Source organism: Vicia villosa, linkage group LG6 (assembly GCF_029867415.1).
Source record: "Vicia villosa cultivar HV-30 ecotype Madison, WI linkage group LG6, Vvil1.0, whole genome shotgun sequence".
Lineage (NCBI taxonomy): Eukaryota > Viridiplantae > Streptophyta > Magnoliopsida > Fabales > Fabaceae > Vicia > Vicia villosa.
The window spans coordinates 38665592-38682192 of record NC_081185.1 but is presented as its reverse complement, the minus strand read 5'-3'; the positions used below and the strand labels follow the sequence as shown (position 1 = coordinate 38682192).

General features: G+C 40.1%; 1 protein-coding gene across 1 annotated transcript; it reads left to right on the top strand.

The window, feature by feature from the left end:
- The first annotated feature begins 14026 nt into the window (after window positions 1-14026).
- Window positions 14027-15469, top strand: LOC131613557 (uncharacterized). The gene has a single exon (XM_058885214.1). The coding sequence runs from the start codon at window positions 14027-14029 to the stop codon at window positions 15467-15469; it is 1443 nt and encodes a 480-aa protein (XP_058741197.1).
- Window positions 15470-16601: the final 1132 nt, after the last annotated feature.

The window sequence follows — 16601 nt, the reverse complement described above, 5'->3', positions numbered from 1 at the left end:
GAAGCTGTGAGTGTTCTAGGGATCTAAAGAAATTCTAGTTCTGAAGCTGTCCAATGGAAGCAGAAGTCAGAAGCTATGAATTCTCTAAAGACAGAAGCTTATGTGATCGTCTCTACCGAAATAATCAGGGAAGTCTTTTATTAAAGTTCTTCGAGTATTTATTTCAGGGGGAGATTATTTATCTCAGGGGGAGATTGTTAATCTCAGGGGGAGACATATTCATATGCTTATGCTATAGCTGTGTAATTTGTCTTTTGCCGTCTGCTCTTTCTGATCGCAAATTCATATCATTTATATATGTTTTTGTCATCATCAAAAAGGGGGAGATTGTTAGAACAAGATTTGTTCTGATCAATTATCTTAGTTTTGATGATAACAATAATATGAATTTTGCTTAAGATAATATGGTACTCTAATCCAATGCAATTTCCTTTTCAGGAAATATATAAAGAGTATGCATAATTCAGCGCTCAGAAGCTTTGTCTCAAAGGGTTCAGCATGCAACATCAGAACATGGTCTGGCAAGACATCAGAAGATGGTCGAAGCAGAATCAGAACATGGGTCTATGGAAGCATCAGAAGAACATGAGATCAGAAGCACTGAAGTTCAGATGGTATCACGCTCAGAAGCACTTCAAGGTCAGAAGATCAGAAGATGCTATGCACCAAGCTGTTTGACTCTGATGATATTCAAACGTTGTATTCACAAACATCAGATCAGAAGGAAGTACAAGTGGCAGGCTACGCTGACTGACAAAAGGAACGTTAAAGCTATTAAAGGCTACGTCAGTAGACACAGCGTGAACAAGGCTCGAGGTAGTTGACAAAAGCGGATAACATTAAATGCGATGCTGTACGGAACACGCAAAGCATTAAATGCACTCAACGGTCATCTTCTCCAACGCCTATAAATATGAAGTTCTGATGAGAAGCAAGGTTAACGATTCTGCACAAAACAACTCATATTAACTTGCTGAAACGCTGTTCAATTCAAAGCTCAGAATCTTCATCTTCATCAAAGCTCACTACATTGCTGTTGTAATATATTAGTGAGATTAAGCTTAAACGTTAAGAGAAATATCACAGTTTGTGATTATAGCTTTTAAGAAGCAATTGTAATACTCTTAGAATTGATTACATTAAGTTGTAAGGAACTAGAGTGATCGTGTGGATCAGTATACTCTAGGAAGTCTTAGAGGTTATCTAAGCAGGTTGTAACTAGAGTGATCGTGTGGATCAGAATACTCTAGAAAAGTCTTAGAGGGTATCTAAGCAATTGTTCCTGGAGTGATCAGTGTGTGATCAGAAGACTCTGGAAGACTTAGTTGCTGACTAAGTGGAGAACCATTGTAATCCGTGCGATTAGTGGATTAAATCCTCAGTTGAGGTAAATCATCTCTGCGGGGGTGGACTGGAGTAGTTTAGTTAACAACGAACCAGGATAAAAATAACTGTGCAATTTATTTTTATCTGTCAAGTTTTTAAAGCTACACTTATTCAAACCCCCCCCCCTTTCTAAGTGTTTTTCTATCCTTCATCAATAACCATACTTCCATTAATATCAGATATCTCAAGATTTAACCTCTCAGCACAATCCAAGGAAATAAAAGAGTGAGTTGCTCCAGTATCAATAATTGCAACTAAAGGTGTGCCATGAATGAAACACGTACCTTTAATCAACCTGTCTTCTGGAGTAGTCTCAGATCCAGTCAAAGCAAAAACCTTTCCTCCTGATTGGTTCTTCTTTGGCTTAGGACAATTAGGACTGATGTGACCCTCTTCACCACAGTTGTAGCAAGTCACAACCCTCTTCTTGCAGTCCGCAGCAATGTGACCCACTTGGTCACACTTGTAACACTTCTTCTGATCAAGCTTGCACTCATTCCTACGATGTCCCATCTCACCACAATTGTAACATCTGATACGAGCACTGGAATCTCCCCCACTGGGTTTCTTCCAATCAACAGGTTTACCTCTACCATATGGCTTACCTCGATCCATATGTTTCTTTCCTTTTCTGTCAACCAACTCGCGAGAGTGAGATGACCTCAGCTTGATGTTATCTTCCTCAAAAATCCTGCTACAATCTACCAGATCAACAAACCTCCGGATTCTCTGGTACCTAATACCCTGCTTGATCTCATCACGAAGACCATTCTCAAATTTCACACATTTCGAGAACTCACTGGCTTCGTCATCATTGTAATGCACATAGTACCTTGCCAGTTCCACAAACTTGGCAGCATACTCTGGTACTGACATATTGCCTTGAACCAGCGCCAGAAATTCAACTTCCTTTCTTCCCCTGACATCTTCAGGAAAATACCTCCTCAGAAATTCCCTCCTGAATACAGTCCAGGTAATTGCTGTGCCACTAGCATCCAGCTCAGTTCTAGTTGACATCCACCAATCATCAGCTTCCTCTGATAACATGTGAGTGCCATATCTCACCTTGAGATCCTCAGCACAGTCAATGACTCTGAAAATCCTCTCGATCTCCTTAAGCCATTTCTGAGCACCCTCGGGATTATGCGTGCCCTTGAACAATGGAGGATTGTTCCTCTGGAAACTGTCCAGTTGTCTGTCAGCACCAATCGCAGCTCCATTGGCATTCCCTCCTAGCACTCCAGCAATCATGCCCAGAGCCTCAGCGATAGCATCGTCGTTTCTTCCTCCTCTTCCAGCCATTGTTCTGCTTAACACAAACAATCCGGTCAGAACAAAAGTATCGACAAATAACTTGTATTAGTCGCATACACAGAAGACTGACACTAAGACTCTGGTCACAACGACCGACTATGCTCTGATACCACTATTGTAACACCCCTCTAATAACCCGCGGCAAATAACAGTATATTAAATCAGAGTAACATGTAGAGAGGCATCACAATTATATAAATGATAAAACACACGTCGGTACATGTCATGCATTCACTGAAACAACTGAAATTATAACTCATTAGATGAAATCATGTTTTACACAGCGGAATCAAAAACATAGAGTCAACATTCATCGTTAATGTATCCGACTCAACCAACAAAACCAATTAGAGTTATAATCAACTCAAAACAAACGTGTTCCCAGTGTTACATCTACCAGAGCATGACACCGACACTATAACTAGAAACCGACTTATGAGCTAATCCTCACCAAGTCGCGCCGCTATCCTCAATCTGAAAATGACAACAAGTAAGGGTGAGTCTCATCACAGTTAACCAATGTTATTGCATCATAAATAATAACATATCATAGTAATATCATTCACCCAATTGTTTCATATTCAGACAAACCATCATTCACACATCCACAGATAAACAGACAGTCAACATGTAACATATATCATTATGTTATAAACAAATCATGCACATGTATGAAACTGACACTATGCATGTGGTACCAATCATCACCAGTGGAAATCATCCACCGACCGATCTATCATCATCCAGATACGGCCCTGCCAGCACCAATTCCACACAATGGGAATTCTGCCCCTCACTGAATCCTCTCATCATCTAGGATTCAGCCCATGTTTATGAATGCATGCAACATATATATAACATACTTTCATCATTACCATTCTATGAGTAGCATCATCTATACTCATTTCATCATCATCATCATCAACAATACTAAGCATGTTCATATATACATTACATAATTCAATACAATCAATTATCAGTAACCACAGAATCACATCACAAGGTTTACACAGTCTAAAACAGCAGACAAGCAGGCCTACAAATCGAAAGTTACACATCATCGAACTTTCCAGAAAAATCACAAAACAGAAATTTCAAATACAGGAAGCCATACGCGTATCATAGGGTCCATACGCGTCCATACGCGTATCCCCTTGCCTCATACGCGTATCATACGCATTTCACCAGAACTCAAAATGGCCTAGAAACCAACCCATACGCGTATCATCCTTGCCATACGCGTATCACCAGAATAATTTTCCTCTTTCAAAATTTCCATACGCGTATGAGCATCCTCATACGCTTCTCATACGCAAAACACCAGTACGTGGTATTTGGGACAGGGCAACTGCGTATCATACGCGTATAGCCCATTGGGAGTGTCCCCCATACGCGTATGACCTCATCCCATACGCGTATGGCACTGTTTCATACGCGAAACACCAGAAAATGCCCAGAACCTGCAGAAATCGTAACAGTCCAAAACCCATTCGTTTTTACTCATACCAGTCCACGATTTTGAGTCTAAAAACCAGAAAAATGACATCTAAACAACATACGAATTCATCCACAACCACAGTATATGATTCTATAATCAATTTCATTCATCATACCCTAAATATATCAGTTATTAGGGATTCACAGTCCATTCAATGATGAACAAATACACAATTTCAGAATATAGAATCAATGGATCCAACCATAGTCCTAATCCATACTATCACCTATAATACGATAAAAGAGATTAAATGGAGAGTCTCCCCTTGCCTCAGATAAAAGTCTTGGTTCTTGGTCTCTCCCTCTACAGTTCTCCTTCACGTTCCTTGTTCCCAATTCTGTTCTTTCACGTTCTTTCTTTCCCAATTCCCAATTCTGATTATTTTATGAAAAATAATTTAAATTAGTAAGGGCTTTACTACACCACACCCCCTCTTCTTACTAATTTCACACATGGCCCAAATGCCATTAACCATCATTTTCCTCTTATTTTCATAAAATCCATAATAATAATTATTAATCTAATATTTAAATTAAATTAAAAATTAAAATTATACGGGTGTTACAACAGGCAAGCAGTTATTAGAATACCAAACATGTATCGGCCAGAATGCACCAAACATGCATTGATTTTCCGAGAGAGTGCCACCAGGAAGTGGACTTAAGGGGTCAAGCAAGTGTTGACTTCAAAGAGACCAAACATGCATTGGCTTTCAAAGAATTCTGTAGATTCTCATTGATTGTGAGGATGCCAATAAGTAATGGACTTTCAGTTTCTGATAAATGTTGAGGATGGCGATCCTAACTTCTCGACGGTCTTCGAGTTCATAAGTTGTTTAGCTCACACCTGAACTTAAACTAATCACCTCCTGATGAGGAGAGAATGCCAATGCATAGTGCCTTTGCCCCAGCCGGTAGGGACTTTGAAGAATTTCGTCTTGTAAGGACCTCTTGAGATTCGTGCTATCATAGACAACATGCCCCAGTATCATGAACTTTGAAACTGTGCCCTGATTGACCAGTGTTGGAAGTAGTTTCACCTACGTTTGGGTGAATGCCCCTGATTACTCAACATTTGGAGAGATTCTTCGAATCTTGACCTGAATGCCTCAGATTGATTGAAAACTTACTCGATAGAGTATTAAACTGCTTTTGTATCCCTGAGGGTGATCAGACTTGAGATATTGCTGCCTCTGCTCAGCGGAGTTCTGAAGAAAACTTGTCCTTCAGGAGGATAAAACTTTTCATCTGAAGTTCATTGTGGAAACTTTCCTGATGTTAAGCACTTGTTCATATGCAAAGAATGTTTATTATGAGAAATATAACTCTAATGCAAAGAGTATGTTTGTCTCGAAGTTTAAAGAAACTTTATGAAAGGATGTCGTAACCTCGAGTTTTTGTGAAACAAAGATGGTGTGATACCAATTCAAGCGCTTAGCAGATCTCCTAGGAGTCAGCTTACCGTATTCTCGTGTATAGTCTGCTTTCGAATTAACCCTGCTTCAGTTAGGACTTTTGAGGGTTGTAACGTGGCCAGGTTCACGGTTTGAGAAAAAAGGATTTTTAGGCTCAAATTATTTGGTGCCCACCCCCTTCATGATGTTCTCCAATCCTAAGTTTAGTTAACTTGACACGAGCATTCATCTTTCAAGAGGAGTTTGGAAATGATTGAGGAGTCAATAAGGTCTTCTGGACACGGCAGTCACTTTACCTTTTGTTTTTGGTGTCTGATCACACGACTTTGTTCTTTGCTAAGGATTCTTATTTTGTAATCCTTGTTTTTTTTGCTTTTGCTTTGCTTTTCTTTTTTTTTTGTTTCCCTAACTTTTGCCTGGACAAATTCTTTTGAATTTTGATTTGGATGTCCAGCAGGATGCCCTAACTTTTGCCTAAATCACTTGTTTTCAAGTTGTTGACTTAGCGGGCTTTTTCTTTTTTTTCTCTTCATTATTTTTTTCTTTTTTTTTTGAACAAGTCGTGTGATCCGGAATCTCTGATTTGTTGGAAGTGCATATGACTGCCTGAGTCCTTGATTGATGAAGAATTACCATTATGGCATTATCATCCTTTGATCTCCTGATGTGAGGGATAACCACTGTGGTGTTGATGTCGGACTCGACCTTCTGATGTGAGGGATAAATTTGATGTCTCGACCTCCTGAGGTGAGGGATAATCGTTGTGGATTTGACTTTCCTCAATCTTTTGAAAGATATCCATTGTTGTATCTTTAGACGTGTGCTCCTGATGAGTTTTGAATGCTCGATCAGGTTAACTGAATACTACCCGCCCCTGGGTTAAATGTGAGGTTTTTTTTTAGAGAAAAGAAACTCCTACTTCGAAGGCTCAGAGGGGTTAACGAAGGTTTCACTCCCTTATATCTCCAGTGTTTGGGAATTTGAAACAATGCCTGTACATCATCAGCAGGATCATATTCAAAATCATACCATTTGAGTTTCTTGGTATTATGTTCATTATTCTTCATACGGAGTTATCATGCTTTGTTAACAAGAGTTAGGTATCACAAAAAGCAAAGAAAACATATAAGAGCAAAAGCGAATGGATTTTTTCAAGACAAACATATCCAATGCATTATGATTATAGTTCAAAAACAAACAAGTTTTGTATACAAACAAAATTGAACAAAACAAGAAAGCTTAAACATGAACATGCAAGATGAATTAAGAATTGCCAGTGTTGAGGAGATCCTCTCTGTATGGACTTATTGCTTCAAAAGATCCGCTGAGTCAAAGGAGAACTTCAATTCTGGCCTTCAAGTGCGAATGTGATAGCCTTTGTGCCAATCAGGTCTCAAACCTTGTCTCTGAATGACTGACAACCTTCAATCAGATAACCAAGTGCCCCAGAGTGGAAAGCACACCAAGCACTACGTCAGAACACTTTAGATCACTTCCTGGAAGAAGATTTTGGAAACAAGAATTGTAAGTGTTCAGCTTTAGGGATTTGAGCCATGCCAGTGGTGCACAAACTCAAGATATAAGGCGTCTTGCTTATCCCTCGGTCGGGAGCGCTAAACAACAACGACGGGAGTTTGTGAATGCTTTAGGGATTTGAGTTGCCAATGATGCGAACTCAAGAACACAGAGTCTTGCTTATCCCTCGGTCGGGAGCCCTAAATATAGCTGCTGGAACATTAATCACCATCAAGAGTGGAGGAACTTTGTATTGCTATCGGCGAACAACAATAACATCTGCGCTTGGCTATCAAAGTCCTCACTTGGAACACACAACGGTTGTTGGGAAGGAAACCTCTGGCAGTACCAATTGCAAGTGATTCTCATGAGTTATTTCCTCGAGGAAGAACAAACATTCTACTTCCAGCAAATGAAATGGGATCAGCTAGTGGAAACCATTATGAATGAACTTAAACATCTCTGTATCGAGCAAGTCCTAGATTCCTTGTACCTCAACACCTTGTAAGGCTTGACATTATGATCAGGCGCCCCGAGAATGGAAAACACCGAGTATTGTCATCGAAATTAGGAGAGCTATCTGTGGTGAGAAACACCCAAAGCAACGAATCTTAACCAACGGAAATTCCATCAAACAGGAAAGCAATTGAACACCAGGCATTGGGATTACATCAACTTGCTTCTTACATTCTTTCTGTCTCTGTTGACAAGCAAAGACTATTGACAAGGAAAATCCAAGAGGAAGAGGTGACTCAAAATATGAAGCAGAACCTTGAGAATGAGAGGTGTACCCTTGCGGATCACTCTTGATTACTGTCTGGAAGAAGATTCTGGCGAAGTCACACGGAATTTTGTAAGTGCTTTAGGGATTCGAATAATGCAAATGGTGCAATGCTCAAGATAGACAATGTCTTGCTTATCCCTCGTGCGGGAGCCCCAAGCAATTTCAAAGACTGGTAAATCTTGACATCACGACCAGGTGCCCCAAAATAGAACTCACACCTAGTGTTATCGTCATCAAGCATAGAATCTGTAGACAACCACACAATACGGAGCTTAACCAGTTGCAAATAAAGCAAGCGTGGAAGCAAATGAGCATAAGACTAGTCTTCACAAAGAATCCCAACTGAGCTTTCCTCTTGGTCACCCCACAAAGTTGTTCCATGACCCATCTTTGAACGCACAATAAGAACAAGTCAAGTCTATGAGTTTGGTGAGAGTACAAAGTCTGAATAAGAGATCCTCGATCCTGAACACCTGTTATACATGAAATGTATGATATGCAGGATATGCATGCAATGTCATGTTCATCCAATTTCCAAGGAATCCTCATGTTTTGATTTTTTTTTAAAGCAAGAGACGGAAAAGCTCGGCACGAGGCTTAAAGATATGATTCCTTGGAAATGGAAGGAACACGTATGCTAGTTATTTTTTGTACATCATTTTTTCACAAGTAAATATGCAATGATGTGATGTGGTGGGACTTTGGATGCCTCCCACCGGACATGTCTGGATTTCCTCAAAGTTACACGACCCAAGTTCAAAGGTTCGGCACCAATTCGGAACTCCCCGTAGATCATGGGACATAATCAATAGAATCAGAACCAAGGTCACCATCACGGAAATGAAACCACTCGAACGAGAACCAAAGTAACCCTCGAACAAGAACCACGGTAACCCACGAACGAGAACCAAAGTCACCATCAATGTACTTGTTAAGCAATGATTGATTCCCGCCCCACTCACGGGTAAATCTAGGCCAAGGTAGGTCGAAAAGCCAACAGAGGATCGAATGTAGGCGTTATCATACGATATTGCCTCATTCCACCAAGCTCAGCCCGTGGATACGTGATCAGATCAATCAGGCATACGACTTCTGTCCATCACGGCCACTCTAGTCCTAGTTCCTATGGTATCACTCATAGCCTGGGTATTGGGCCTTTTACCTCTTGAAACACCCACCCAACAGACAGAAATCCAAACAGTCCAGAATATGATGCAGAAAAGTAAAAGCGCACATAGAATGCAATGCAAACAGGTAAATATCCAAAGCAATAAAAGCACCCAAAGATAAACACACAAGCGCTAGGATCGACTCGCTGAGTCCGGACCAGCAACAGGTCGAGACATTCCCCAGCAGAGTCGCCAGCTGTCGCTACCGCGAAAATTAACAGAGTCGCCACTAACATATTTATCCCGAAAAGGAAGGGAATGCCAGCAAACCACAAAACAAAACAACGGTCTCACGACCAGAGAAAAAGGGTAAGGGAGTCGGTTACGCGAGGGGAAGGTGTTAGCACCCCTCGCGTCCATCATACTCGATGGTATCCACGCTCGTGTCTAAAACTATGGGTGTGTAACAAATCTACGCTAATCTGGACTAAAATGCATGCAAAATGTATGGAAAAGAAAGGATTGTGCTCGCACGGGCCCTACCCCGCTGCCTACGTATCTGTTTTGCAGAATCAGAGCTACCGTAGCTCGGCTAACTAGTTTCTGTTTGTTTTGTGTTTTTTAGGTGAACGAGTTACATTCACACTCCGCTGCTCGACCTTTGGAGACTTACGCTTGGTAATGGAGCGGAAATAGCAAGTTCTTAAGAAAAGAAAATTAAAGAGTGTGGTTTGTATTTTAAAGAATGCATGAGGAAAGCCTAAGCTAAAGGGGAAAGCTTGCTACCTAATGTTATCATACAAAGGGTACAAGTCTAAGCTAAGCTATCAACCTACAAGGGAAAAGGGGAAGCACACAAGAATATCACACAAACGAGCATCCGCTCGTAAAGCAAACAAAACCAACGGTACTGACCGAATGGTAGAAAAGCGGTCCCGCCATAGCCAAGGGGAGCAGCTCAACCCAAGTCAACCAAGCATTAGACCTCGCGAAAATGATCGGGCCATAGACAAGAGGGAGAACCCCTCTCAGCAACCAAGCCGTCACGGATCATAAAGGAAAACGGTGCGTGCGTACACCGAGCATCAACGTCGAGCGACGCGAACTATAGGAAAGGCGGGGGTCCGGCTGCATGAACCCTTTTCCTGACATACTCGATAAAAAGATCTTGTGCAGGTTCAGAAGCGAGCAACGCGTAGCGTGCGCTTACTGAACAGACTCGATGAGACTAGGCGGGGGTTGATTGCTAACCCTTTCCGCATGCCTTCCATGAGGACTTAACGGAGTGCCATATAGGACTTATTACACCGTGACTCCCTGCCGCAAAGCACAAATATAAACACACCAACAAAAACAGAGCCTCTTTCGAGGGCTTGGCCAGATGCATGTCTAGGTCCTACTTCTCATGTTATAGGATGATGCGGAAAGCGGTAAAAGGGACAAGGAGATACCGAGCGGATAGCAAATCCGCGATGAGCTAGCAAGCGTAAGCAGAGAAGTCCAGAATACTTCGTGTAAGCCATCATCAAGCAAAGCAAGTCAGAAAGCGTCGTCGTGAAAATAAATCACGAGCGACATGTGGTACACGTCGAGCATAACCACACGAGCAACCTGCAAGAGAACACAAGCCAGACAATGCAGGAATATACATCTCAATGAATGAGAGATCAGATGCATCGGGAATAAGTTTGTGTCCCACAAATAAAGCGGAACACAACGCAAATCAACCGCACCGGAAGCGAATTTGTGTCCCACAAATAAAGTGGAACACAAAGTAAGTCGAATCGCAATCGAAGGCTCTCTTGAAGTACCTCGCACATCTCGCACACTCATTAGAAATAACAAGGAAATGCGAACAAAGTCGCTTAATTGGATTATGAAACAAAATAGAGGTAAAATTCTAATTAAATTCTAAGAATAAAATCTAACAAGAATAAATTTTTTTTATGGCATTTTATCTAAAACTAGAATAGAACTATGTAAGAAAACAATTAAAGTCTAACAAGAAAAAGATTACATGTTTTTTATTATCTCTTTTTATCAATGCGAGAAATCTAATCAAACGTAATATTTTTCATGGTATTTTATCAAAGAAATAAAGCTAAACAATATAACAAAATATTTAAATTCTAACGAGCCAAATATTACATGTTTTTGATTATTTTTATCATCTACAAACTACCAAATGTTATTGATTTTATATGCTAAAAATAATAGAAGTTAAACCAACTAAAAAACTTATCTACTACAAACAAACATGTGCACAGGGGAGTTTAAAGTTGAAAACATGGTGCAGAAGGGTGAAGGGCGCAGGCCCAGCCAGATTTTGGCCCAGGGACATTTTTAATTCAGTTTTTTTCTATGTCAAAAAAGAGTTTACGGGCTAGAATGGGGTGAACAGGAAATTTCGGTGATGGCCCAAGATGTAGTCCATCAACACATCTCATGATTCAGATTTTCTATGATTCTTGCTTAATCACCAACTAAATCCAATCAATCTCAATTAAACAATGTTTATTCAGTTTTAATGGCAAATTAACTACAAAACGTGAAATGTACAATTAGAAGAGGGGTTAGGGTTACGTGTATTTAGCTTAATCAGAGGAAGCTCTCTTGCTCAAATGCACAAACGGCAACGACAGTGGCGATTCCCCTCTCTTCTCCGGCTAACTCGCCGCCGTGAACAAACACAGCTATCCACTCGTCTCTTCTCTCATTGACTTCCTCTCTGATGTCTCTCGCTCTCTCTCAAACGACGGAGGTACGACGACACTCTCCTTCTCCGATTCAACTTTCACGCAACCGGCGGCGGAGCTTCTACTCTCAGTTCATCGTCACTTCCGTTCCGTCTTGGTCTCTCCGATATGTTCTCTCCGTCTCAACCTCTCACTCTCGGTTCGTCTCCTCTTTAATTTCTGCGTTTTTTTGTTGTTGCAATGATGACGAAGATGTTGCTGTTATTTGCAGATCGTTGATGATATGATGAAGATGGAGCGTGAAGGTTCACGAGGTTGTGCGGTGATGATTTTGCAGAGAAATTGAGGATTGATGATAGCGATGCTGATTGTTGTGATGTGAAGATTGAAAAATGGATCGAGTTTGAGACGAAGTTTTTTTTGGATTATTCTGTTACATCGACTCTGTTTGGTGAATTTTGATGATTCTGAATCTTGTTTTCTGCAGATTTACCATTGAAGAGGATTGAATTTGTGAAGAAATAAAGATGAAGGTTATGAACGATGAAGATTGGTGAATTTCAGTGGTGGTTCAAGGTTGAACGTTGAAGATTATCAGAGAGTGAATTGGAGAGTGCGATTGAATCAGTGAGAAGATTGGTGAAGAAAGGATCCAAGTTTTGTTACTGATTCGGTTGGAGCTTGAAGAAGATGATTGAAGGTTCGATGAAGAATTTGAAGATTGTCGTGAAGCTTTTTTGTGTGAGTTTTCTGTAAATTGAAGGATGAAGATGATGATTGTTAAATTTGTTATTGTGCACCGTGATGAAGATGATGGTTTTGGTTCAGAGATAGAAGAACGATGGACGTTCATGAATCAAGAAGATGATTATGGAAACTGTTGTTGATTTGAAGAAGATTGAATCGAGAGAGGTAAGAGCGAATTCTGTTACGTTTTTCTGTTATCCATCTCCGAGTTTGTTACCCCTCTCTTTTCTCTTGTTAAATCCCTCAGCTTATCTTGTGAACCGGTTTCTCCTTGCTGCAGGTTCGGTTTTGTTCGAACCGGTTTATTTCGTTTCTGCTATGGAGCTTGGTTTTGACAAAAGCTTATACCGAATATCCCGTGAACAAAATCTGTAGCAAACGACATCAAGTTCTGAGATTGGCATGGCATGAAGTTATGAGATTGGCATGGAGAAGCTTGAAACCAGAAATTAGGATGGGCTTTTTCTTTGTAATTCATATTTTTTTTTTGTAATCATCAATTGAGCTTCTGGCTTATAGTGGGCCTTTTGAATGACTTGGCCCTTTTGCATACTTTTGTAACCTTTGGACATTTGAATATTTTGTAATGAACATGGTTTTGAACTTTGTAATGAATTATATGGATTTGAATGAAAGGATGATGATGATACTTGAACACTTATCCAATTAAGTTTCCAACTTGTTCCGATCCAATTAAGTTTTCTAACTCAAATCGATCTGGAATCTCTATTGATAGCCCTTGAAACACACTTTGATGAAGAATAAGATTTGAACATGAGATTGCAATATCTTGAATCAATAGGCCATAACCCTTTAAAATGATAACAACTTTGGATAAACTTTGAATAACACTCGTAGATCTTAGCTTGACCTGAATCCTTGAGGAACAAAATGCCTTGAACGAAATTTGAATAATAGGATTAGTTATATCATCAAATCAAACTCATTCCCGAATCATCGGGACCCTAATTCAAATCTCAATTCTTTCACTCAAACCTAACTCGTACGTTGAGCCACCAATAAATTGCAAATATAATGGCGCCTCGGACACAATGCTCTCTTTTAGCTCATACCCTTTTATCATGATTCACTATCTTGCAATTCATCCCACAAACCTCTTGACTTAATGATCTCGAAATACGGAACTCTTTATTATTTTTCTTCGATTTTCAAATGACGAAATAAACGTCCTTGATAACTTATAGCACAGAGAAAGAGGGCAAATTTTGGGGTGCAACAGTGGCCACTGATCTACATGTTGCTGATATTTTTACAAAGACCTTAGATGCAAATCAATTTGAAAAGGTAAAGGGTAGGTTAGACATTTGCCCTCATGAAGAATTATAGCAATTAATTCTATTTGGGGAAAATATTTTGGGCTTTTTAATTATTCAATATTTTAAATATCCCCTAATTGATTACTATATCAAGTTCCCTCTTAATTCTCAATCTCACCAAAAGGGTGCTCTCTACCCTATTATCTTAAAAAACCTAAAATTTTTCTTGAACTGATCTCTCACTCTCCACAATTGTGTCCCAAGAATTGTTCTAAAATACTTCAAGATGTCGCAACAATCAGATTCTTCCTCTCCAAAGAAGTTGTCCCCCAATGTTGCTCCTGACTCTGTTCCAAGAACTGAACCGGTGAACCCTAATCAAGTTCTTGATGTTGCTCCGTTAAGAATGGTTTGTGCTGATGATCTAAAGATCAAGAAATCTCAAACACCACATGCAAGAAGACCCGAGGAATCTGTTCAAACTAAGGACGCTAATCCTTCCGTGTCTACTTCTCATTCAAACTTACCCAAGGAGGGATCAAAGTTTGTTCACGAAGCCATTACCAAACTTGTTACTCATATCTTGGATGAACAACATCAGGTCCCTGGGATATCTGTTGCTCTACAAACTGTGATTCCTGAACCCGCTGTTGTAACTAGGGCAAACATTATAGGGAAGTCCTCTAATGATGATGATGTCCACATTGTTGATGATGATGTACACACTCTCGATGGTGATGTACAAATGATTGAGGAGGGAGAGAGTAATGATGATGTTCATAATGACAATGATAATGAAGATGTCACTAAGGATGTCAATGACATTGGGAATACTGGTGCTGATGCTGGTACAGGTACCGCTACAAGTACAGGCCCACATGTTGTGGACCTTGATGACTATTCTGATAATGATCTGGTAGCTGATGTAAACCCTAGCATAGCCAAGAGGCTCATGACTAGGAGGAAAGGTAAGGCTGTTGTACAAAGTTCTCCTAAGAGAAAGGTTGCTTCTAAAAGTCCCTCTACTGACTATATCAGGAAGAAAAGTACCTCTACAGGTCCCAAAAAGAGCAGAGCTGTATCTCAGAGTGTTTCTGTTGGCCCTACCAAATCTTGGAGCAAAGTTATTCCCAAGAAAAGGAAGGCTCAAGCTATTGTTGACTCTGACTCTGATGTTGATGTTGATGTTCAAGATATTCCACTAAGGAAGAAACCAACAACTAGCAAGCTGGCTGCCAGTGTTCCCAAGGTACCCATTGATAATATCTCCTTTCATTATCCTTCAAGTGTCAATAGGTGGAAATATGTTCACCACAAGAGGTTAGCTTTGGAAAGGGAGTTGGCTCAGAATGTCCTTGAGAATAAAGAGATCATGGACCTGATTCATGAAGCTGGACTATTGAAAACTGTTGTTGATTTGCCTACGTGCTATGGAATGCTGGTTAAAGAGTTCATTGTGAATCTATCAGAAGACTGCGCTGATAGAAAATCAAAGTATTTTAGGAAAGTATATGTGAGAGGAAAGTGTGTTACATTCTCCTCAACCGTAATCAACAATTTTCTTGGAAGATCTGATGAAGCCCAACCTGAGCTGGAAGTGACTGACAACAAAATATGTGAGGTTATCATTGCTAAGCAGGTGAAAGTCTGGCCCTTGAAAGGAAAACTTTCTGCAAGCAAGCTTAGCATAAAGTATGCAATGCTACACAAGATTGGAGCTTCTAACTAGCTGCCCACGAACCATAAGTCAACTGTTGTTATTGTGCTGGAAAAGTTTATATATATGCTGTTGGAACCAAGACAAAGTTTGACTATGGTACTTACATATTTGATCAGACAATGAAGCATGCCGGAAGTTATAGTGTGAAGGGTCCTATTGCCTTCCCATATATCATATGTGGTATAATTATGAATCGGTACCCTAATATCCTAAGTGAAAATGATGATGTTTACAAGAGAGAACGTGGTTTATCATTTCACTACAAACTGTTTCAAGGAACACATGTTCCTGATATTGTTACAACATCAGCTGGAACATCCAAAGACAACACATCTACAGGTAAGGCTGCTGTGATAGCAATGCTCTGAGAGACATGCAAGGAGCTGGAGTCCAGAAAGCTGACTCTTGTAAAATTAATCAGCTCTCTTGAAATGGAAGAAGGTGCTGAGTTTGCTGAGAATGAAGCAGGTCTTGAAGAAGATGACGAAGAAGAGGCCAGTCAAGATGATGGCATAGAAGAAGAAGATGGTTTTGGGTCCAGTAGCTCTGAGTCTGAGGACTAGAGTCTTTCTGGTCTTTCCTGGTGATTTGTTTGTTTTTTTGGTTGTTTCTTTTTAATTTTAGCCTGTACTTATTGAATATCCAGGTTGCTTTGGCAACATTTCTGGCACAAAGGGGGAGTAGTGTATGTCACCCCAGAACAAGTAATTTTTTTGGATGGTGCTGTTGAATGAAGTTTAATTCTGCAATTTATTTCAGTAGTTAGTAGTACTGATGCATGATGGAAGTATTCATCTGTGTTGTTGAATGAAGTCTAACTCTGTAGTTTATTTCTGTAGTTTATAGTACTGATGCATGATGGAAATATTGATCTGTTTGTGTGGTGGTATGAATGATGGTAGTGTAGATATGCATGATAGTATGTGTGATGGTATGATAGTTTTGTAGCTGTGGTTGCTATCTGGTAGGTGTAGCAGTAGTATAGCTATGTAGTGTAGTCATGCATTCCGACTGATGAGTGCTTGGTGGTAATGTGTAGTTGTATTAGCTATTCCTGCAAGTGTGGTTGATTGGTTGTGCTGTGTGTTTTTCTACTGCAAAGATTCTCTGATAATATGGTGACAAGTTGTTTTAGCCAAAA

Coding starts and splice junctions, on each gene's coding strand:
- LOC131613557 (XM_058885214.1), top strand. CDS start 14,027: ATGTCGCAACAATCAGATTCTTCCTCTCCAAAGAAGTTGTCCCCCAAT.